Source organism: Vipera ursinii (genome assembly GCF_947247035.1).
Source record: "Vipera ursinii genome assembly, chromosome: 6".
In the NCBI taxonomy this organism is placed as follows: domain Eukaryota; kingdom Metazoa; phylum Chordata; class Lepidosauria; order Squamata; family Viperidae; genus Vipera; species Vipera ursinii.
Genome location: NC_139515.1, coordinates 74,547,422 through 74,571,601, shown reverse-complemented (window position 1 = coordinate 74,571,601; position 24,180 = coordinate 74,547,422). Strand labels below are relative to the sequence as shown.

At 39.1% G+C, this 24,180-nt stretch overlaps 1 protein-coding gene across 1 annotated transcript in view; it reads left to right on the top strand.

The window, feature by feature from the left end:
• SLC6A12 (solute carrier family 6 member 12) overlaps positions 1–24,180 on the top strand; it is a gene marked incomplete at its 5' end in the record, with an annotated part of 50,970 nt that overhangs the window by 12,056 nt on the left and 14,734 nt on the right. The window contains 8 exons of the mRNA XM_083365387.1: positions 2,546–2,624; positions 4,016–4,148; positions 8,510–8,644; positions 14,151–14,254; positions 18,107–18,231; positions 19,153–19,265; positions 20,046–20,183; positions 22,754–22,856. Coding sequence (XP_083221513.1) covers positions 2,546–2,624; positions 4,016–4,148; positions 8,510–8,644; positions 14,151–14,254; positions 18,107–18,231; positions 19,153–19,265; positions 20,046–20,183; positions 22,754–22,856 — 930 coding nt within the window. The remainder of the gene's footprint in view (positions 1–2,545; positions 2,625–4,015; positions 4,149–8,509; positions 8,645–14,150; positions 14,255–18,106; positions 18,232–19,152; positions 19,266–20,045; positions 20,184–22,753; positions 22,857–24,180) is intronic.

Sequence of the window (24,180 nt, the reverse complement as noted above, 5' to 3'; positions counted from 1 at the left end):
AGGACCTACATTTTAAAATCTTTTACACCTCAAACACATTTACATTTCTAACCCTTAGTTCCACCACACTGGCCTTTATACTTTTACAATTTCTCTTTGTCTTCTCCACTCTTTTCCTCATATGCCCTCCTAAGTCAGCACCTGGCTTTGATCTTCTGAGCCAGCCATATTCACCTGCTCTCTCCCATGTATTGGCATCCACTGGTACGTATGTGTGTGTGTTGTTGTTGATGATGGTGGTGGTGATGCAAAGAAGGCTTGCATCATGACCCTTCCACCATCTTGCCTTTTTGATGCCAGAGCTTCCATGCAATACTTCTCTGTGTTATTCAATGGCATACAATTGTCAATATTCCATAATCAAGGATTCCTAACTTTTTCCTTATAACTTTGCTGTAAGTAGTCTATCTTTCAGATTCTGTTGAATCTCTCAAATGTGTTAGTCTCTCATTTGCTTGGTAGTAATACATTGATGCCTTCCTCTGTATAATTTTATGCTCTGCTAAACATTTTCATAAATAAATTGCCTCCTGTTATTAGAGACTTAACACTTTAGAATCACCTTCCCTACTAAAAGCAACAAACAACTTTCAGTAATTCCTGCTGAAGGGTTATACCAAAGCTACTTGTGGCCACTTATAATGTTCAATCAACATTTTAGCACAATGGCAACCCACTGGAATCCCATCAAGGGGTGCTACAATGTCAATATAACCACATTCTCTGAAGAAGGAGCTGGAAGTTGATTAGATGTAGTGGTGTAACCCATCCATTCAATTTCCTCAGGTCTCGTGCAGCAAATCTCTCCTACCTATGACAATACAAACTTCTGCTGAACTACATAACCAAAAGTTACCTTTACAGGTAAACATACCTGATTTTTAGTTTTTCAAGTCATTGGTTTTGAGAAGAAGTTAGTTTGATCTTGTGGTTAAGGCACCAGGCTAAAAACCAGTGGACTGTGAGTTCTAGTCATGAAAGCTGTAACTCTCCTTCAGCCCAACACACCTCACAGTGTGGTTGTTTTGAGGTAAATAGGAGGAGGAAGGAGTATTATGTATATTCGCTGCCTTGAGTTACCTTTAAAGTAGTAAAGGTAGGATGAAAATGTAATAAACAAATACAATAAAAAATAAGTGCCAAGCTGACAACATTTTGAGCACAGGCAGACTCTGGCAATATAGAAACTGTTGATCCAAAGTCAATTCTATTTCTTTTATGCGGTGCATCATTTTCTATTCAAGAGAAATAAAACCAATATTATTCTTTCATAAAAATAGTAGCATTTGGTTCTGTAGCAACATGTATTTGCCGGACTAAGTTGATTTCTACAACTTGTTTATTAGAAGCAACTTCCTTGCAACACAGCATATTGACGCCCAAACTAAACTGTTCCCATTTTAGCTACTCAGTCGTTCCTCTTTACACTTCCAAGCCCTTAAAGCACGGTACAAAAAAAATATTCGACAGCTACCCATTCTGTACTTCATGACCTTTCTCCTGCTTATTCTTCTCTACATTAGTCACACTTTTTCCATAATATCCTCTCATCCTCTATTTGTCTAACACTCCTAGATGCTTTGGTAGTGCACTCTGTCTCTGGATGTTTTTACAAACAGCTTTCTGGGGCAACTGCATACGTGAAAAAGGGTGTGGGGGACAGAATGTACACAGAGAGGCAAATGTGAAGAGGAAGGAAGGGGTTTGGGTCTGCAATCCTAAATTACAACAGTCAGCATGACTTGATAACAATCTGCATTCCAGAGACATCTGGATTTCACATATGTTTGAGGAACTGCCATGTCATTTGGGAGCCCCAGACAGGAGGAATCCAATAAAAGGAAGGATGGATGTTTTAATAAAGCCTTAGGCTGTCTCTCAGAGTCAGTTTTCTTGAAGCAGAAAGATCTGTTTTGCTAAAAGTATCTCAGCAAAGTTGAATTGAATTGAATACTTTATTTGGCCAAGTGTGATTAGACACCCAAGGAATTTATCTCCAGTACAAAAGCACTCAGTGTACATGCAAAGCAATGGAATAATAATAATAATAATAAGGTCAATAAAAGGGGGAGTAAAGAAGATAATAAAAAGGATAAACATATTACAGCCACACTATATGGGTTAGTAGACATTAGGCACCAGTGAGAAAATTAGGTATCTAGTAGACTGATGGCAAGAGGGGGGAAAAACTGTTCTGTGTCTAGTTGCTTTGGCCTACAATCCCCTATAGCGCCATCCTGAGGGAAGAAGTTGTAACAGTTTATGTCCAGAATATGAGGGGTGTGTCGATATTTTCTCAGCCCTCCTTCTGACTCGCTCAATATACTGATCTTCTGTAGGAGGCAGGGTGGTTGCAATTTTTCTTTCTGCAAACTTAACTGTTCATTGGAGTCTGTAGTTGTCCTTTTTGGTTGCTGTACCAAACCAGACAGTTTGGATCCTGAATAGATGTTTCAAGCACATTGTAGATTTGATTATGGGGTTGGATCAGTTGACCTTTAAGATCTGTTCCTATTCTTACATCTCTCTCTCTCTCTCTTGGCAGAGTACTGTGTGAACTCTCTGAATGGCTCTGATCCTGGGAATAATACTAATGCCTCCTCTCCAGTTATCGAGTTTTGGGAGTATGTATTTCAATGGTTTGGGTTATTGATTAACTTTCCCTAAATCCTTTCCCTAGGATTTAGAGGGGATATGTATAGATTTCGCCATGCTGAAGTTCAAAGAGAAGAAAATTCATAGTATTGCAGGCTGCAGGTGGGGAAAACATGGGGTTCATCCTCAGGTTTTTTAAATAATGAGGCCTACAGAAAAAGCAGGAATTGCATACCTGTACAGCATATCCACCATCCCAGGGGGGGTCTGCAGAGGGTAGTTTAAAAGTATCAAGATGGCAGCACTGTACTCTACATCATCTGTAATTGATGGTTGTTTTTCCCCTGTTCCTACCAGCTTTCTTTACTGTCCTGAACATCTGGGCAGCATCACCCCAGAAGAAAAACCTCTAAAATAATGTGAGGCATATAAATTGTTGGTAGACTTTATTAGTGTATTTATTTTTATCTTATGTTTCCTCCTGAGCTCAGATATTATTGCAGTTGCAGTGATGGCTGGGCAAGAGGCTGTTTTGAGAGTAGCAGAGAGAAAAACCCAAATATTTAGATTAATAAGAGAAGGTAAGCAAACAGAAAACAGGAAAGCAACCTGATGGTGACATGATAATAGTAGTGGGCTCTAAATGAAATACTTCCTAGGACTAGGGCTTTCTGCACTTGCAATTTTTATTGCAAAAATTATATATATTGCAAAAATTGACCAGTTTTTCCTGTTGAATCATAGTGCCAAACTATACTGTATAAACATTATGCTGCTTTTTCCCACCCCCACTGTCTCTTTCAGGAGGAATATACATGTGATCAGCTCTAACCTCAATAGTCATTGATTAATTTCTGGGGAAAGTGCCTAAATTTTATGAAGGCAAGTGGGAAATACATGCCATTGTCTATCTATAAGCTTATCAGTATCATCAACACATTTTCTTTCTCCCTCAATACTCTGTCACCAATAAAGTACAGTTGTAGCGAGTCTAACTAGCACCATCACTATTCTTGTAAGATAGTGCAATGGTCTGTGAGAATGACCTTGAGAGACAGGAGGAAGAGCTGCAGCCTTGACAAGCATCATGCGTAAGGTATCGCAGCCCACACAAGGAAAGTTGGCATGGGAACATCTCAGAAGGAACCTTTTTCTGGAAAGTAAAAGAGGGAGAAAGTGCTTTCAGATGTGCAAGATTCTGTTTCTATAGCTTACAGTAAAAGTAGTGTTAATAACAGTTTGTGGGTTTCGGCTTGAGGACTTCGAAGGGCTAACAGATATTATTGTGTCTATTCTGCAATGGCCAAGTTAAATTAAAGGCTTTTAGTGAGGAAAAGCTGTCAAGGAAGCAGGTGTGAAGGGTTAATAGGAGCTGGCAGAAAAATGCTTCACTTCCCCATCCTTTCATCTCTCCTCTCAGGAGGCGTACACTGAAAATAACAGACGGTATTCACAATCTGGGCACTGTGCGCTGGGAGTTGGCTCTCTGTCTCATGCTGGCCTGGATCATCTGCTATTTCTGCATCTGGAAAGGAGTCAAGTCCACTGGCAAAGTAGGAGTTACCCTGTGCTTGGTTAATGCTTAGATTGTATTGCTGGGTCCTCTCAGTCTTCTTGCATTGGAGAGCAGCAGGATGAAAGTATGCATGGACATATATATTCATGTCTGCGTGGAGGGGGGAATATTATAAATAATTTGATTCCATTTTAGTGGGCATTAAGGCCTGAGAAAAAAAGGTCAAAGGCCCGGCTGTAATTCTTATAGCAATAACTTTGCAAAGTACTTTCATCGCAATCAACTTCCCTCAATTGTGTACCTTCAGATGTTTCAGATTACGAATCCCATCACTGCCAATGGTGTGGTACACAGGGATAGGAATTGTGAAAGACTCCAGATTGAAAGTAGAGGAGATCAACCCTGACTGCTCTTTAGAAGGCCAGATCCTGAAGCTAAAACTCAAATACTTTGGCCACCTAATGAGAAGGAAGGACTCACTGGAGAAGAGCCTAATGGTGGGAAAGATTGAGGGCAAGAGAAGAAGGGGACGACAGAGAATGAGGTGGCTGGATGGAGTCACTGAAGCAGTACGCGTGAGCTTAAATGGACTCCAGAAGATGGTAGAGGACAGGAAGGCCTGGAGGAACGTTGTCCATAGGGTCGCGATGGGAGGGACATGACTTTGCAGCTAACAACAACAACCAGATTGAAAAAAAATGATCTAGTCCATAGTTGGCTCACATTGTCTGATCAAAAACTGTAGCCTAGACCTGCATTAATTTTAAGAATTGCATTCACCTGTGAGGATTTTTTCAATAGGTCACTACATCAGAAAATTCACGGAGGGCAGGTATACCAGCATTTGAAGTATCAATAGTCTTGTTCAACTTTTGTAAAAAAAGTTGACTCAGGAATTCTGGGAGTTGAAGTCCATGAGTCATAAAAGAGCCGAGGTTGCCTACCCCTGGTCTAAACCATTTGTGGGATTGGGTTTGAGAAACATTGTTAACAATAATTCTTTTCTTTCTTGTTGGGCCCTTTTTAGAGGCAATGTTGGAAAACTATTGTTTAATCTTTAGACTATTTAAACTCTGATGTTCTATGGAACTGCTGAAGGAGGTCACCTGGAATATTACATCATTCCACTCAATTTCAGTGAAGCATTCATACTTTTGAATGTTGCCTAAATTGATAATAGGCTAGATGAGGAAAACAGTCTGATGTTACATCTGGATAAAATAGAGGTGTTGTAGATGAATAGTGGATCTGAACGTTGGTTTTGACAATATTTGTTCATGCTTTGGTTGCATCCCAGCTTGACTACTGCATGTTGACCAAATGGGTCTATCCTTGAAAAGTATGTGGAAGTTGCAGCTGCTGTAAAATACACAGCTACACTGCTAACCAATCCCTAATGGCATTGGTTGCCAATTCTCACTAGGCACAATTAAAGTTGGTACTAATTTTTAAAGCTATGAACAGTTAGGAGCACATTTGCAGTTAGGAAAGTTTCTGATTATTAAAAGACTCCTTTCTGAGAATACTCCCATCATTGCTAGAAGCCCATTGTTTTGGCAAGGTGGAGATACATTAGTCTTCTCTTGCATTTGCCCCCAGGTTTATGACATCCATTTCTTGGAAGTTGTATTTGGTCTCCACATTTTGAAAAGACCTGCAAAGACATACCTCTTTACCAACTGTTAATTATTATATTATTATTCATATTAATCTGTGTTTTAAATTGTTAGTATTTAACATTTTTGTCGGATGTTTTGATATTTGCCAGGATAGAAATGAGAAGTATAAGTCAGACAAGGCAAATTCAAGGTTTTAACTGATATTCCTTAATTGAAAGCCAAAACACATAATATGGAATATAAGTATATTCCCACTTGGCTACTTACATTATAGGATGCAGTGGTAATAGAAAGCATCTGTGTGATTAAATTAGCATTGCATTAAAGTTACATTGAATTAAGAAAATTCAGAATGCAAATGAATACTGTTCAGGGAAAAGAACATGCTTTTATTGATTCTAGGAGAACACAGAGACTAGTACATGGATTTCAAAATGTACTTGCATCATGTACTACTATTACAACACTGGACATTTCACGATTCTGTCAGTTCCATCATGCTCTTCTTGTTGGCCAGGAAACACAAGCTGCCTGCACCACCATAATTTCTTTTGGAACGACAAAGAGAATATGAGGTTCAATTAGTTCAATTCATTATGGTTATTATCAGGTCAAAAGATTACAGGAATGGATGGAATACCCACAGAAGGGTCTATGATAATTCGCCACAGCCAACTCGCCACAGCCAACTCACCGCAGCCAACTCACCATGGCCAGCTCATCACAGCCAACTCACCATGGCCAACTCACCACAGCCAACTTGCTGTAGCCAACTTGCCATGGAACAATTATCCATGGCCAACTCATTGTGGGACAAGTCACAGCAGGACAAGCATTACACTAATATCAAAGAAATGGTACTAGAATCATTAAAGAAAGGATGCAAAAGGACAGAAAATGAAATTTGAACTGCAACAATTAAAATATTTTTAAATTTATTTGAAATAATTTAACTGAATTGTCCAATTGTCCTGTGGGAAGTTGTCCTGCAACAAGTTGGGTGTGCTGAGTTGTCCCGTGGTGAGTTGGCCGCAGCTAATTGTCCACAGTGAGTTGTCCCATTCTGCCCACAGAAACATGGCAAGCAATAGAAGAAGGAATAATAAATGTTCTAAAAAGTTATGCCAACAAATTTGGAAGATGACATATTGGCTAACAGATTGAAAGAGGTCACGCTACATTCCAATATCAAAAAAGAGAGACTTAACAGAGTGTTAACAATATTCTTAATTTCACATATTAAAAAATAATAGGATAATCCAAAACAGATTCAAGCCTTACATGGAAAAAGAGAAATACAGATGTTCAAAGTGGCTTTAGAAAAGGCTGCGTAATACGGTACGTTATTTCTGATGCAACTGGAAAATTCAGAAAGCCAAAGAATACCAAAAGGAAGTCATTATGTGCTTCATTGATTATAAAAAGAGCATTGATTGTGTGGATCACACTGAGTTGTTGAATGTGCTTTTAAAAAATCAGAACATCTCATTGTCTTCATGAGAAACTTATGCACAAGTCAGGAAGACCCCGTATGGACAGAACATGGTGAAAGATGATTCCAAGTTACCAAAGGTGTGAGACCAGGCTGCATATTTCCCCCCCCCTTTAATTATTCAACCTATATTCTGAATATTTATTAAGAGAAGTGGGCTTGTAAAAAGATGAACATGGTTTTAAAATTGGGGGAAGGAACATCAATAAGCTGGCCTACTCTATGCTATGACATTGCTTTGATAACCAGTAATAAAAGTGAAGCCGCACAATGAAAAATGGGACTAAAATTCAATACAAAGGAGACCAAACTATTGACAACAGATAAAACAACCAACCTCAGAACTGACAATGAAGACATCAAAGTGGTGAATAGTGTCTGCCTTTTAGTATTAACCTGCTAAGGGTAATGTGATAGCGCCAAATAGCTGAAGCCACATCATATGCATTACACGAGGCTAGGATTTTTCCCCATTTCAAGGGGCGAGAGTTTTCTTTTTAACTGATGCTATGCCTATTTTGGGGCTTTCCCTACAATTTCTTCATTCCGATTGGCCGTTGTGTAGGTGAGGGAGGGGGTGAGGAGATTGGCTTCCCCCCCTCCCCCGAAGTTGTGTTCAATGGGGCTCTAACAATTGGTTGAAAGTCTTCATGTAGACTTATGGCCAGAGATTGTCTGCCCCTATTCTCTTCTGAGGGACATGGTGGCTCAGTGGGTTAGGACGCTGAGCTTGTCGATCAGAAGGTCGGCAGTTTGGCAGGTTGAACAGAGTGAGCACCTGTTACTAGTCCCAGCTTCTGCCAACCTAGCAGTTCAAAAGCACATAAAAATGAAAAATGCAAGTAGAAAAATAGGGACCACTACGGTGGGAAGGTAACAGTGTTCCATGCGCCTTTGGCGTCTAGTCATGCTGGCCACATGACCACAGAGACGTCCTCGGACAAGTGCTGGCTCTTCGGCTTTGAAACAGAGATGAGCACCGGACCTTAGAGTTGGAAACGACTAGCTCGCACGTGCGGGAGAACCTTTACCTTTACCTTTTTTATGCCTATTTTAGGGCTTTCCCTACAATTTCTTCATTCTGATTGGCCATTGTGTAGCTGAGGGAGGAGGTGGGGAGATTGGCTTTTCCCCCCCTCCCCCGAAGTTGTGTTCAATGGGGCTCTAACAATTGGTTGAAAGTAGACTTATGGCCAGAGATTGTCTGCCCCTATTCTCTTCTGGTGTCTGTTAATAACCCTGTAAATAACCTATTTACCAGGTTTTATTCTTCTGCTTTATTCACAGGTAGTCTACTTCACTGCCACTTTCCCTTACCTAATGTTGATTGTGCTGCTCATTCGAGGAGTCACTCTCCCTGGGGCTTTAGATGGAATTATATTCTACTTAAACCCAGATATTTCCAGATTGGCTGATCCTCAGGTGAGTTGGAACTTCTATTGCATTTCAGTAGGCAGATCGTGCACATTTCAAATGTATTTGGCAGATGTGTTTCCAATTTTTCAGGGAGACAATATTCCCGCACAAACCTGAAAGGGTTATTGAGGCTTTGCTAAGTTACGTCATTAAAGCTAAGTGACTTTTGAAGTAGAGGCATTTTTCCAGGCTTGTACAAAGACCTGGAAAAAGATGTGGCTGCTTTAAAGAAATGATGACCTTTTATTGGCCAGGTCAAAATGATTTTTTGATGTCCTCAGAGCTCTATGAAAAAAGAGGCAGATGAATTTCATAAGATCAAAACTCCTCCCTAACTAATATAGGGAGCACAGACTGGTCTACACTTAGTTGTTGTCATTTATTCAGTGTTACTCCTTTCACTTAAAGTTTTTCATCATCTACAAATTTATGCAAACATTCATACAGGATCATTTATATTGATTTTGCCTGCCAGGCAACATATTTTGTGCCTAACTTATATACATCTTTCCCTGACATATTCAGGTTTTGCACACAATTTTTCCAAGCATTCATTTTTAAAATTTGATGCTTAAGGAGAAGAATCTTTTAAGAGAATTCTAGCAGTCCCCATGGATGATTGCATGCTCATTCCTGTTGCAACAAATTCCTTTCTGAATGATTGCACCATTTGCTTAAAAAGAAATCTCTGAAAGATTTATTTGACATGCTTACTCTTAACTGCTTACCTGAGGGATTGTCAGTAATATAACATCTTAAGCGTGCCCTAATAAATCCAGTCAAACAAAATGCACATGAAAGCATAAAATACCATCTATCACTTTCCCTTTTGGGTCCTCTCCAGGTGCATTGGCTTAAACACCTGTTGTCCCTAGCCACCTTTGTGATGGTAGCTGTGGATGATGTGCGTCATGGTCTGATGCATCTGGAAATTGCTATGGTGGGGGAAATTGCAACACATACATTAAGAGCTGTCCCATGGCAGCACTCTGAATAACTTGGAAGCATTCAACTGGGGCCCTAGCAATTCTTCAATATGTTTTGTAATCTTCGAAACCATCCAATAATCACAGTGTATCATGGAAGTTTAATGAAAAAATTCAAACAAATAAATTTATGTATTTATTTATTTATTTATTTGATTTGATTTGTATACCGCCCTTCTCCCTAAGGACTCAGGGCGGTGAACAGTGAACATAAATAACAGAATGCACAAATAGTTATCTTAAAACAATAATTAAAACAGAACCCGTCAGACCAGACCGGATTGCTTAAACAGATATGAGGTTACTAGGTACATCATCAGGGACGCGGTGGCTCAGTGGATTAGGGCACTGAGCTTGTCAATCAGAAGGTCGGCAGTTTGGTGGGTTGAATCCCGAGTGCCGTGTAACAGAGTGAGCACCTGTTACTCATCCCAACTTCTGCCAACCTAGCAGTTCGAAATCACGTAAAAATGCAAGTAGAAAAATAGGGACCACTACGGTGGGAAGGTAACAGCGTTCCGTGCACCTTTGGCATCTAGTCATGCCGGCCACATGACCACGTAGACGTCCTTGGACAAGCGCTGGCTCTTTGGCTTTGAAACGGAGATGAGCACCGGCCCCTAGAGTTGGAAACTACTAGCACGCATGTGCGGGGGAACCTTTACCTTTACCTTTAGGTACATCATCACAGAAAAGATATTTCAAAGCCACCACTGTATTTGCCCACCTAACAGCTCATATAATACAAAGAGAGCTGGCCTGGAGAATCCTTCAGAGACATTGTGCAGTAAGGTGTCATGGTTCCGATGAATGAGACAAATCAAACAGATTGGAGGCATATTATTTATCTAAAAAGTCTTAGTAATGAAATGAAACATCGGCACTCAGGGAGGGATGCCAGAATCTGAAATCTCCTCCCCCTCAAATCCATCATAACACACAGACAATCCCCGCCCTTATCTACACGTCATAAATCACATTATCCAATTAATTTTACATATGAGGGTTCAGTTCCCATTCTATACGTGGCTTTTTGCAATCTTATCACAACTTCCAGGTGATTCCTCCCTCCCAAATGAAGCAATTAAAATAACAGGCTGTCTTTTATACTGTCAGTGCAAAAACATGTCAATGTTTGCAGCATTGACATCCGCCCCCCCTTACAAAAGAACAGATCCTGTAATATAAACAAACACAAGTTAAGAGCTAGCTTTTGGTTTGTTGGGGTGTTTCTCATAAATTTTTTTGATAAGTCTGTCAGCTTTCACATCGCTAGATTTCACCCGAATGGCTTCAGACAATGGGTATCCCTTCCATTCTACTAGGTACTGCAATTTTCCCTTAAAGATTCTAGAGTCAAGAATACGTTTCACTTCATAATGGATCTGACCCGCTACTATGAGGGGTCCAGGTGCTTTCTTAGGGGGAGGTCTTAAAGTGGAGGCTCTAAAAGGTTTCAGTAAGCTACAATGGAACACCGGGTGAATTTTTCCCAAAAGTCTGGGGAGTTTCAATTTTACTGTGACCGGGTTGATGATTTTCACAATGAGGAAAGGCCCCGAGAATTTCGGTCCCAAATTCATCTTCCCACAGAAAACTATTATTTCCTCTTCAGAGGTTTCGCCAGCAACCAGGCTTTCACTCTCCATTTTGAGGATTCTTCCTTCAATCTTTGCCAGTTTATCTCTCTTACCGGAGACAGCGGTGGGGGTTCAGGACCCCATTTTGAAAGAAAAGAGATTCTGGCATGATGTCAAGGTTCCAATGAATGAGACAAATCAAACAGATTGGAGGCGTATTATTTATCTAAAAAGTCTTAGTAATGAAATGAAACATCGGCACTCAGGGAGGGATGCCAGAATCTGAAATCTCCTCCCCCCAAACCCATCATAACACACACACAATCCTCACCCTTATCTACATGTCATAAATCACATTATCCAATTAGTTTTACATATGAGGGTTCACTTCCCATTCTGTAGGTGGCTTTTTGCAATCTTATCACAACTTTTGGGTGATTCCTCCCTCCCAAATGAAGCAATTAAAATAACAGGCTGTCTCTTATATAGTCAGTGCAAAAACATGTCAATGTTTGCAGCATTGACATAAGGAGTGAGGGATGGAAATATTCCAATTTCTAGCAAACCCAGCTAGCATGAACAGTGTTCCCAAGTGCTGTGTTTCAGAGGACCTCTCCAACCTGTATGTACATGTCATGTTGGACTACTGTGCTTTTCATTATTCAGCTATGCTGTGTGTTGCTAGATTCTAGACAAAATTATTTTAGTCTTTTAGGGGAAATCTAATGTTTGAAGACAGGTCCAAACATGCCATTGTAAAGGCAAAGGACCTTTCCTAAAAAAAAAAAGCCCCAGCTTCACTGGAAGATGTACACAGGTATAGACATGCTCGGTCACTGCCATTTAGGGCACAGCACTGCAGTCTGTTCTATTAAATATTCAGCATCTGACAGATGGTTTTGCCAAGTCCTAAGTGAAAATGATTAGGCAACAGAAAGATAAGGTCTCTTCCAATTTACTGGGTCAAGCTTCTCATGTCTAATATCCAAATTCCCCCCGAGAGACTGGTGTTCCTAGCAAGAGAAACCCAGCGAAAAGATTTCTTAGGGTGTGTCTTTAAATTTACTTTACTATGATTTACTTTAAATTGGATGCAATTTGGGTTTCACTGGTCATTTTGAAATGGGTTTTTATCCCTTATTATTGGAAGAATTTTACTTTCTTTTTGAGTCACATAATCAGTTTGGAGTGACTTTTTTGAGTCACTTCAAAAGATAATTAACCACAAGCAAAAGATGCCACCCATCTCCCTAGAGCAGGGGTGTCAAACTGCCGGCCCACGGGCCGGACGTGTCATCCAGAAGCCACGCCCATCCCATTGCCGGCAATGGCAAAACTGTCCCGATACATTGCGCGACGTCACGTGACGTCGCGAGTTTGACATGTCTGCCCTAGAGTCAACCTCTCGGAGAGATGGGCAGCATATAAATTTAATAAATAAATACTAAAACAAAATAAATAACAATAAAATAGCTTATAAATCTAGATCAAGCTAGAAGTAAAAAAAACCTCAACCAACCAACCAAAACCGATACACACATTCAAATTAAGTAGTCCTCAAATATATAAATGGTTGCTTGTTATTATTAAATACACCAACAATGTGAAATCATCGCTGGTGTTGGCCTTTATATGCATCGAGTTTTTCCCAAGAACCTTGGATGTTGTGATGTATTGGCATAGTATATGTGCAGTGTGACCTTATGCAATGGACAGATAGAAATTTTTGTCAATGAGCAGATTTTCTAAGCGCCATCCAAGATTTTTGGGTAGGGCACCAGTCTGCCAAATATTATTATTACTATTATTACTACTACTTGTTAAATTTATATTTAACTCTTAGAGATATAACAAAGCAGTTTACAAAATTCAGTTGTAAATGTTAAAAAAACCCCAAAGTACTATTTTTGCTGGTTTTTGTTTTTGTATTTTATCATCTCACACATTCACTTGCTGGATTTCTGACACTGGAATGACATAGCTAAGCCTAGAAAATTTAATGTGGATTGAGTACACAGGCAAGTTTACACTTGAGAGGTAGCCTTTTAGATATTCTAGTTTCAGACTATATAGAGTATCGAGTATTCCAAGAATGTGTGTGTTCATGAGAATGCAGTTTGTTTCTTCTGCAATTCAATTATTTTCCACATGACATGTGTTGGACTTGACCTCCTATAATTTTTAGACAAAATAGGCAATGACTACTTCAATTATGAAAGTAAAAGGTTTTAGATTTTGATTTATACATGTCTCTTTTGTGAATTTTCCAGTGACGCTTCCTTGTGCTTTGATCAATTGTGCCATCACTTCCAACTTTTTATGGTCCAATGTAACTGCTTCTTTAACTTCTTATAAGCTCCAGTTTGTGTCATCAGTGATAATAGCAACCCCCTTCTCTTCTGTTGACTTCTTTTTCCATTGACTTTAATTTTTCCAAGCCTTGGGATCTTCTGTACAGTAGTTACTCTTGCCTTTGCATTACATATACAAAATATTTAAGCTTTAGCTTCAATATTAATGCTTCTAGTAAACAGTCTGGTTTTCATCCAATATTGAATTATTTGTTGCTCTTCAAAGACAGTCCAAAGTATTCTCAATAAATTTTCTAGCAGCAGAATTCAAAGGCATCCTTTTTTCCTTCATTGTCTTTCTGCTGGTTCCACTTTCTCAGCCATGTGTTGCATTGCAGCAATATGCCTTTTTTTCTGTGTGATGCATCTATACTTTAATATCTAAATAGATCTACCATAATCTTTCTCATATGTAGGAAATTCTTTTCTATTTCATGGATACAGCTACCATCTCTGTGAATTTTTGAACCAAGGAAATCTTTTACAACTTCTACTTCTTCTCTAATTGTTTCCTAGGGATGGCATCGGCTGTTAACACGTTCTTCTTGATGATCTACCTCCTGACTGTAGAATTATTGTCCTTTTCTTGTTTCAGGTATGGATGGATGCAGGCACGCAGATCTTCTTTTCATATGCCATTTGCCAAGGATGCTTGACAGCCCTTGGCAGCTACAACAAATATAACAACAATTGCTACAGGTAGAAGTAAAACATCACTTTTAATTTCTGCAGACTTTTAGTGTTTTGTAGTATCAGTCATCGCGTGTTTCCTACCCGTGTTTGTAATCCACTGAATTCTTTAATATATATTTCTCTGTGGTCTGACAATTCTTATAAAATGAAGGATCTTCTGGAATGGTTCAAATCATTGCAGTTCAGTCCTTTATCTTGCTGCCTGCATCATGTAACAACCATTCACTCATTTCTGTAAATATAGATATAGACACACAAATATGCACACACACACACACACAGAGAGAGAGAGAGAGAGAGAGAGAGAGAGAGAGATCTAATCTATCACTGTAATATCTCTTAATACAGGTAGTCCTCAACTTAAGGCCACAACTGAGCCCAAAATTTCTATTGTTAAGTGAGTCATTTGTTAAGTGAGTTTTACCCTATTTTACAACCATTCTTGACACAGTTGTTCAGTGAAGCACTGCAGTTGATAAGTTGATAAGCCAATTTTTAAATGAATCTGGCTCCCCATTGACGCAAAAGGTTGCAAAAGGCAATCACATGACCCTGGGACACAGTAATGATCATAAATATGAACCAGTTACCAAGCATCTTAATTTTAATCACGTGACCATGGGGAAGCTGCAAAGGTCATAACGGTGAAAAACAGTCATAAGTCACGTTTTTCAGAGCTGTTGTAACTTTGAACAATCACTAAACAAACTATTGTAAGTCTAGGACTCTAGGTCCACAGGGGTAGGGAACCTTGGCTCTTTTATGACTTGTGGACTTCAACTCCCAGAATTCCTGAGTCAGCATGGCTGGTTCAGGAATTCTGGGTATTGAAGTCCACAAGTCATAAAAGAGCCAAGGTTCCCTACCCCTGTACTATACTATGGCTCTTGTCACTTCCAAGAGACCTGCACAGCCAGAATAAATCTGTGTGATTGTATCCAATAGATGCCTAAAGGAGCTTTCATGTTCCCCCTGTCCATTCTTCCCCATGAAAGATGACAACATTGCTCCCATTTGTGGGGCAATATGAGCAGTTATGTTGTCTGGCAAAAAAAAATCCTTCAGTGTGAAATTGAATTAGGCTCTTGTCAGAGTCAGGCAGCAGCTGGAGGTTCTAATCAACTAATTAAGATCACAGAGCAGAGCTTCTTAATATGCAGAGAGCACTTTTTAGAGAATACACTATGCTTCACTCCACTCTGTAAGGAGTAGGGAAAAGGGAAAAGGCACAGAACATGAACAGTGATGATGTACATACAAGTCAATGACAAACACATGACTGAGAAAGATGCTACAAAGCTTGTAAATGAGGGCATTGGCCTCAAAGTTACTTAAGATCACAAAGTCACTTTTTCATCACTGTTAAGTGTAAAATGGTCACTGTCCAAAGCAGTTGCTAATCAAGGACTACCTGTATCCCCTCCATTCCAGATCGTGCTGCCACTCTTCCAGGGGGGGGAAAACAAGTCTATTGTTTGATCACTGCTGTCAGGTCCAAGGTTGTCATGGTGGTCATGAACTTGCAAGCCCCTTCATAATCTACAGTAAAGGAAGGCAGGTTTAACTTCTCCCAGCACTAGAGTTCACTGCCAATCTAGCCATGGATTCATGTAGTATTCAAGCATTGGGTCTGAAGTGGCATGATATTTCCCTGCATGTGGCCCCAGTGATGCAGCATTATGCTGGAATTGCTTGTGTTAGAAGCCCCAACTTTTAATATGATATAATCAATGTAGAGTTGGGTTTTACATTAATTTGATACCTAATTTTTGTTGGGGATTTGTATTATTTTAATTACTGTAAGCTGCCTGGAATCATATATTTGAAATGGGTAGGTATATAAATAGAAATACTAAATAAATAAGGAGTAAGTATATAGAAAGGATTCACACCGATCTCTGAATGCAATCAAAGGGTGAACTATGATCTATGTAGAACCCTAGAACAGGAGTCTTCAAACTTGGCCCTTTTATGACTTGTAGACTTTAATTCCCAAAATTCTGGGAGTTGAAGTCCACAAGTCCACAAGTCATAAAGGAGCCAAGGTTGCCTACCCCTGGTCTAGGACTACCTGTATATTTTATACATTCTGTAAATATATTCTAACAAGCCATGATTTTATGTTTGCTTTGCTTTCTTTGCATGCATGTATTTCTTCTGGTTCAATTATCAATATTTGTAAGAAAATATACTTTAAGTACATATATATATTTGTGTGTCTATGGATTCTCTCTATCTCTCTGCCTCTCACATGCTTACATACAAACACACACAGATGAAACTTCCTTATACTGAGTTATATTTTTCTATTTAGTTTAAACTATCTAATCTAATTGGAAATGCATTCCAAAAACAATAAAGGGAATAAAGCAAAACAAATAAACATTCAAGTAGAAGTAAAACAGCTGCGATAAAAGAAAGCAAAGATAGTGCCAATAGTAATAGATGCCTTGGGTATAATCCCAAAATAACTGGAGTACCTCTTGAACACCATCAGCACTGACAAATTTGATTGCAAAAGGCAGCTTTACTTGAAACAGCTTACATACTCTAGCAATATTTTTAACCCCATCACATGATAACATCTGCTTATCCCGGTCCTTGGGTAGGACTCGATAGGTGGATAAAAATGCTAAATCCAGTCTAAACATCTGGTTGACTGTGTGAATAATAATAATAATAATAATAATAATAATAATAATAATAATAATAATAATAATAATAATAATAATATGTCATTTTAGTAATTCTTAGGTCCTTAGTTAAAACTTGAATTAAGTTTACACCAGTCTTACACTATGAATCTAACTGTAGATTAACCTCACATAATAAAATTAAATAATAATTTACTAAATGTATAGTCCAGTTGCCATGACTCAACTTCCAGACAACTTTACCTGAATGACTGAGAACCTTCATCAACATACTAAGCATATACAAGCTGACTACCAGCAATATCTATGTTAGTAGATCATGGGAATGCCATAGATATGGCCTATTTAAAGTTCAGCAAAGCTCTTGACAAAGCCTTTCATGACTAGATCACTTCTAAAATCTCCTCCAACTCCCATTCTATACTTCTATGATATGATGTATGGTATGGATGAGCAAACTTTTTCAAAGGAATCTGGAAATGCCAAGGGCATATACGTATGGAATAAGAGAGAATGCCATAGTAAAAGCACAAGGAATGTCCAAAGCATGTCAAGATCTTCTATCACATTTTTAGAGTATGCAGTCTATTAAGCTGTGTAGGGATAGTCCTCAACTTACAACTACAATTGGAAATGGAATTTCCATCACAAGTCATTGTGATCATAAATTGATTTGGATCTGATTTTATGACCATTTCTACAATGGTTGTTAGATAAACACCATGATCACAAATACCAACCCATTCTTGCAAATGGGCAGCTTTTTGCCAGAGACAGCAAAATAAATAAATTAAAAAAAATCTCAAATTGTGGTCACCACAGGACACCGCAATTGGTTATAAACGCACACTGTTGCCAAGTGCCTGAATTGTAATTATGGGGATGTGGGTGTGGTACAATAGTACAACATTGTACATTCGAGGACTGGACTTTTTTTTAGCACCATTATAATATTGAACATTTGTTAAACAAATGGTCATAAGTCAAGGATTACCTGTTATGATGATCAGTGCAGTCCAGAAGACATACGGTGTTGAGTTACTATGACAATCAATTCAGCGCTTCCATTTTCCTGGATGCCCAGAAAACCTGATTGTGTTCTATGGTAAGAACACAGATTGTGAGCTATGCTGTTTCATACTGATTTTGTGACTGTTGCTTTATCTGATTCAATTTCTCTCTCTCTCTCTGGAATTTTCAACAGAGATACCTACATGCTCTGTTTCCTGAACAGTGCCACAAGCTTTGTGGCGGGCTTTGCCATCTTCTCTGTGTTGGGCTTCATGGCGCAGGAACAAAGTGTACCTATTTCAAAAGTAGCTGAATCAGGTAAGGATCTGATGGCTGCAGAAGGAGATACCTAAATATAAATTCTATGCTTTAGGAATAGGAGCCATGACATAAGCATAAGACTCTCTTTCCCAATCTAATTTTCTGTTTTGGTCATGCTGGCTGGAATTCTGTGGGTTGTCACATATGCTAACTTGGAGGAGGCCTTCCATACAATTTCTCTACAAGATGGGTAAAGAAACACATATGTCTGATTTTGTTGATGTTCTCCACATTCATCTGATTTTGTCTCCCATACCTGGGAGGCACTAGATCGAGAAACACAGGTAGTCCCTGATAACTCTGCATTTATTTATTTATTTATTTATTTTTGGGACTTATATGCCGCCCTATCTCCCGAAGGACTCAGGGCGGCTAGCAACAATAAAAAGAACAATACAAAAATTAAAAAAGAATTAAATAACAGCCCCAAAATAAATTAACTACACAGTTAAAAATTAAAACATTTTAAAAACCCATCGTCAATCCAGGTCAGCCTGATGGAAAAGGAAAGTTTTGAGGTCGCAGCGAAAGGACCGGAGGTCCGGGGCCATCCGAAGCTCAAGGGGGAGTTGGTTCCAAAGGGCTGGTGCTCCCACAGAGAAGGCCCTCCCCTTGGGGGTTGCCAGCCGAAATTGTCTGGCCGACGGCACCCCTGAGGAGGCCCTCTCTGTGTGAGCGCACTGGGCGATGGGAAGTTGTCCCCGGCAGTATTTGTCTATCTTAATCCAGTAAGCATGTCTGATAAGGCAGAAGCTGAAAACCAGTGTTCTTTGCATGAATTCCCATTCAACTCCAATCATCATATCCAGTGGGATAAAGTTTTAACAGGAACTGTGATCTAATAACTGTTGAAAGGATGCTGGTTCCTCACCTTAAGCTAATAGAACATTGCTTTGTTTCTTTTTCTTTGATTGACAGGTCCTGGCCTAGCATTTATTGCTTACCCCAAAGCAGTAATCATGATGCCGGTATCTCAGCTGTGGGCCTGTTTGTTCTTCCTTATGTTGATCTTCTTGGGGCTGGATAGTCAGGTACGATTTTTTTCCCTAAAAAATAAGCCTTCTAATGTATTCTTAGAATGTAGAATATCTTTATATCTTTGTACGTAATACATCTTGCAGAAGAAATACAGTTTTCTTCTTTGGAAAGAAAGGAGCCCCATGAGTAAATGATGCTCAGCATTAATTGTTTATATAAATTTAGAGAACAGAACTGTGACCTGATGCCACAAAGATGCACAGATTGTTTGTAATACAAATGCAGATGTAAGCTCTTGTGATGGATTCTTTCACCTTTTCAAATTGAACTGTTTTTTCTCAAGTAGCTTTTAAGAAAGAAATAAGAAGTTGGCAAAGGATTTACTCATATGTTCATTTATGATACACATGGCCACCAGGCATATAATGTTAGTGGATGGTTTCTTATACCGACCATTGATCCTATTAGCTAAATGCTGTTCTTGAAGCTCCTGGGTTGTCCAGCAGAGTTCTTTATCCATACTCTGGATTTTAACAGATTTTTACAGAAAAATCCCAAGAATTAGAGGCCCTCCATAGACAAAACTTATGATTTCTCATGTGTGCATAGAAAGAATTCTTAAATCCCATCTAGGGTGTGTTCAGAATGATGGAAAAATCTCTGACTTGTAGCAATATATCACAACCTAATTTAGGAATACATATGTGCTAAAATTGCTACAGGAAGCTCTTAGCTAGCAAAGAAAGAAAAGAGAGAGGAAGTAAGCTAAAGAGATTAAGAGCCAACAGAGCGAAACTTTGGAATTTGGTCTTCTGACATTCTTTCTTCCCTAGTTTGTCTGTGTTGAGAGCTTAGTGACTGCCATTGTTGACTTGTTCCCGGAAGTCTTCCGTAAGAAAGGACGTAGGGAGCTGCTGATCCTGGGCATTGCTGTGATTTGCTATCTTATTGGCTTGCTGCTGGTCACGGAGGTGAGAAGTGGAGGTCAGTGGGAGGAAGAGATACAACTGCAAAATATATGTTACTACTGTAATATTAGCAACTATCCTCCAACATTTCAGCCCATATGATTAAGTTACCCCAATGATCATCAGATCATAAAATGCATTCAATTTACATAAGTTCCTTCTCTTCCCTTCCTCCAGTATTCATTCCTATTTTCTGGCACCTATTCCAAGAAATCACAATCCTGTTTTGTGCTTGGTTTTAGAATGTCCTTGGGTTGTAATTATCATCCCAATATTCAGGGATACTTATTTCTGTAATCCAATGTCTGCAAGGTCACACATAATATCATCTGTGAAACTTCTGGAAACAGATTAAATCCATTCTGTCCTTCTATGAAGGAGATGAACTGTTTCAAAATTTGATTGATAAAAAAAGATAAATAAATTAATTAATTAATAGGAAAGAAAGAAAGAAAGAAAGAAAGAAAGAAAGAAAGAAAGAAAAGGAAGGAAAGGAAGGAAGGAAAGAAAGAAAGAAAGAAAGAAAGAAAGAAAGAAAGAAAGAAAGAAAGAAAGAAAGAAAGAAAGAAAGAAAGACATACCCTTGCTAATAGATATGCATACAATGTATGGAAGTATCACATGTGCACACTTACAATTTGAACTTGGTCAACATATGAACAGGATATCTTTTTTTAAAAAATATGGCATTCTTGTCTCCCCATTTTTTTTAAAGCCATCACCAGATTGCATGGCTATTTCCTTTGTGATTGCTACTCAAAATAACAAGTGTGCTATTTTGCTTCCTTCATAGATATTTATTGCAGATAGCATAGTGGGCTTAAGTTTCAGAAGGTCTATAATCAGTATAGTCATTGTTTGTATTATTTTTTAATTGAAACTTGAAAATGGAACTTTAATGATCAATTGATCATAACCAAATGTAGAAGAGCCTACTGCAGATAATGAGATTTGTCATCCAGGACATGAAGAAATATTTTAATGAAGGAGTAATATGGCTAGGGAGACAACTACAATGATGATGAGATCTATTATCCTTATTTCTTACTTATTCTAGGGTAAGTAGGAGAAAGAGCTTCTTAATTAAGGGAGGATGGCATGAAGCCATGATAACAGGAGAAGAAGACAAAAGGGAGAGGAGAGGAGAGGAAGATTGCCACATAGGTTTTAAGTATGTAGATGGATGCTAACAGAATATGCTAAAGAAGCAATAGAAACCTAAAGAAGCAATCAGTAATAATTGAACAAGTAAATAATTATCTTCAGCTCTCTTATCGTTTAACTGCATCAATCAATTAAGCTTCAGAAATACTAAGAATGCTTACTGAATTTGTTATGACACCAAGGAGGGGCATCACAGGAGAAAGCAAAGTTGCATGGAAAAGGCAGCAGTGGAGAGTTGTGAGAAAGATTGAGACAACTCGTGAACCTTGGACAGCTCCAGGAGGCCTTTGACTGCTTGCTGTCATTGGTTACAATTCAACCCTCTGACTTGAGAGTAGGACCTGATGTCCCTCAGAAGCTTGAAAGGGATGGGAATGACAGGTTTTTCAAAGACTGCATTTGAAAATTAATCTTGAACCAGTTCAGGTTTTGACCAGGATTTTGTCTCCTTAAATCGAAAGTTATCACATCCCTCTTTATTTTTCTTTTCTTCTGGACAGCGAATTCATAGTTTCCTCACTTGCTCAGTCAACGGTATCCCTGGGGTCTGGATGAGGTTTGGCAGCTGGTTTTCCTCAACATGTAGTATGCCAATTGCACTTCTAGAGCTAATGCTTGCTTTTCTTGTTGCTTGTGTCTCAACTCAAATTCCAACTCAGGGCTAGGGAACTGGAGAGAAATCAGAATGGTGACCACAAACCTTTTACTGTATCCTACAAGACTGGATGTAGGATAAAAGCTATTTATAAAATGCTTGCAGTTTTTTACTGATTGGGAGAAAAGAAGTAGTTGCCAGACGAGTAACTAGACTGCAAATTTATGAAAACATGCCTCGGAAAATAGGGATTTTTTTTTCCAAAGAAGTTAATAGGTTCAGATTTTGGCATTAGCTTTTTGTTTTAAAGCTAAAGCAAGAAATGCTTTTACTCGTTCTTTGATTTATATAGCACAGAATGAGAAATAATATGTGCAGGTAGTCCGGGATGTACAAGCACAACTGAGCCCCAAATTTCCATTGTTAAGTAAGACAAGTGTTAAGTGAATTTTGCTGCATTTTACAACTTTTCTTGGCACAGCTGTTCAGTGAATCACGGCAGTTGTTAAGTTAGTAACATGGTTGTTAAGTGAATCTGGCTTCCCACTTCATTTTGCTTCTCAGGAGGTCACAAAAGGGGGTCACACGACCCCAGGACACTGCAACTGTTATAAATATGAGCTCATTGCCAACCATCCAATTTTGATCATGCGACCATGGGGATACTGCAATGATTGTAAGTGGAAAAAATGTGGTTTTTTTCCCCAGTGCTGCCATAAGTTAAAATGGTCATTAAATGAATGGTTTTAAGACAAGGACTACCTGCATGTTTGTTGCTTTGGGTTCTGACCCTTTTGCTTTGTGGTTCTTGTAGGGTGGGATGTACATCTTCCAGCTGTTTGATTATTATGCAGCCAGCGGCACGTGCCTTCTCTTTCTTGCCATCTTTGAAGTCATCTGTATTGCTTGGGTTTACGGTATGTAAGGCATTCAATCATATGAAGGCAACATTTGATGCACAGGGCTCCCTTTAAGAACAAAGACACATTTGACACACTAGAACAGCTCTCTAGATGTGTCAAGACTGCATTGCTCAATTACAGGCCTGGGAATTCTGAGAATTGTACGCCAAGGTACCTGCAAGGCAGCAGGTCCAAACAGATGCTATTTTCTTTCTCTCTTTTGATCAGCCTTTTTACTTCCCATCTAGTTGTGCCTGTTCCAATCCTTTTAGTTGGATGAATCTGCTGGTGCACTCATTCTTCAATTCATATATTAGACAAACACAGTTCCTGTCAGCTTGTGATACAAAATTTTTCCTCTTTAAACAACAGCAAAGGTTAAGGCAGACATTTGGACCAAACTATTCCAAACTCTAAACTACTCACTCCCCCCCCCCAAAAAAAAGGAAAGGAAAAGAAAAAATAAAAGAGGTGGGGGAATCAGATTTTTGCTCCCATCTACTCAAGAGTCCCAACATGGAATCTGGTGGGCTACATCATCATCATCATCATCATCATCAGTATTAGTATTAGTAATATTAATATTAGTGTTGTTATTGTCAATACAACCCAGGTGGCTAGAAAGGCCCAACAGAGGCTTCACTTTCTTAGGATCTTGCGGAAGAACAGGGTAGAACAACAGCTAATGACCCTCTTTTACCGGTCTACCATAGAGAGCGTCCTCTCGTATGGTATTGTGGTTTGGTATGCTGGTCTGACAGCCGCGGACAGGAAAGTATTACAGAGGGTAGTGAGCACAGCACAAGACATTGTGGGCTGTTCCCTGACACCACTGGATGACATCGCCAGGGCTCGTTGCCTTGGAAGAGTGAGGAAAATTCTCAGGGATGACTCACACCCTGGACGGTATCTCTTTACTCTACTACCATCCGGTAGGAGATACAGGAATATAGCCAGCCGTACCAACAGGCTGAAAAATAGCTTTTATCCGTGGGCTGTTAGGCTTTTAAATGGGACATAATCTTATGCAGAATTGACTTGGGAGACCGGTGTGTGGTGTAGTTGGTTCACATGGTGTGGTAGGATGGAGGGTTTGTTGTCACTGTGTGTTGGGGGGAGAGAGCACGGGGGGAGGCTCAGTTAATCTCAATGTACACATGTTGTACTTTGACAATAAAGGTTTATTATTATTATTATTGTCCCACCTTTATTATTTTTACAAATAACTCAAGGCGAACATACATACTACCCCTTCCTTCTCCTCTTTCCCCACAACAACAACTTGTGAGCTGGATTTGGCTGAGAGAAAATGACTGGCCCCAAAATCACCAAGGCAGCT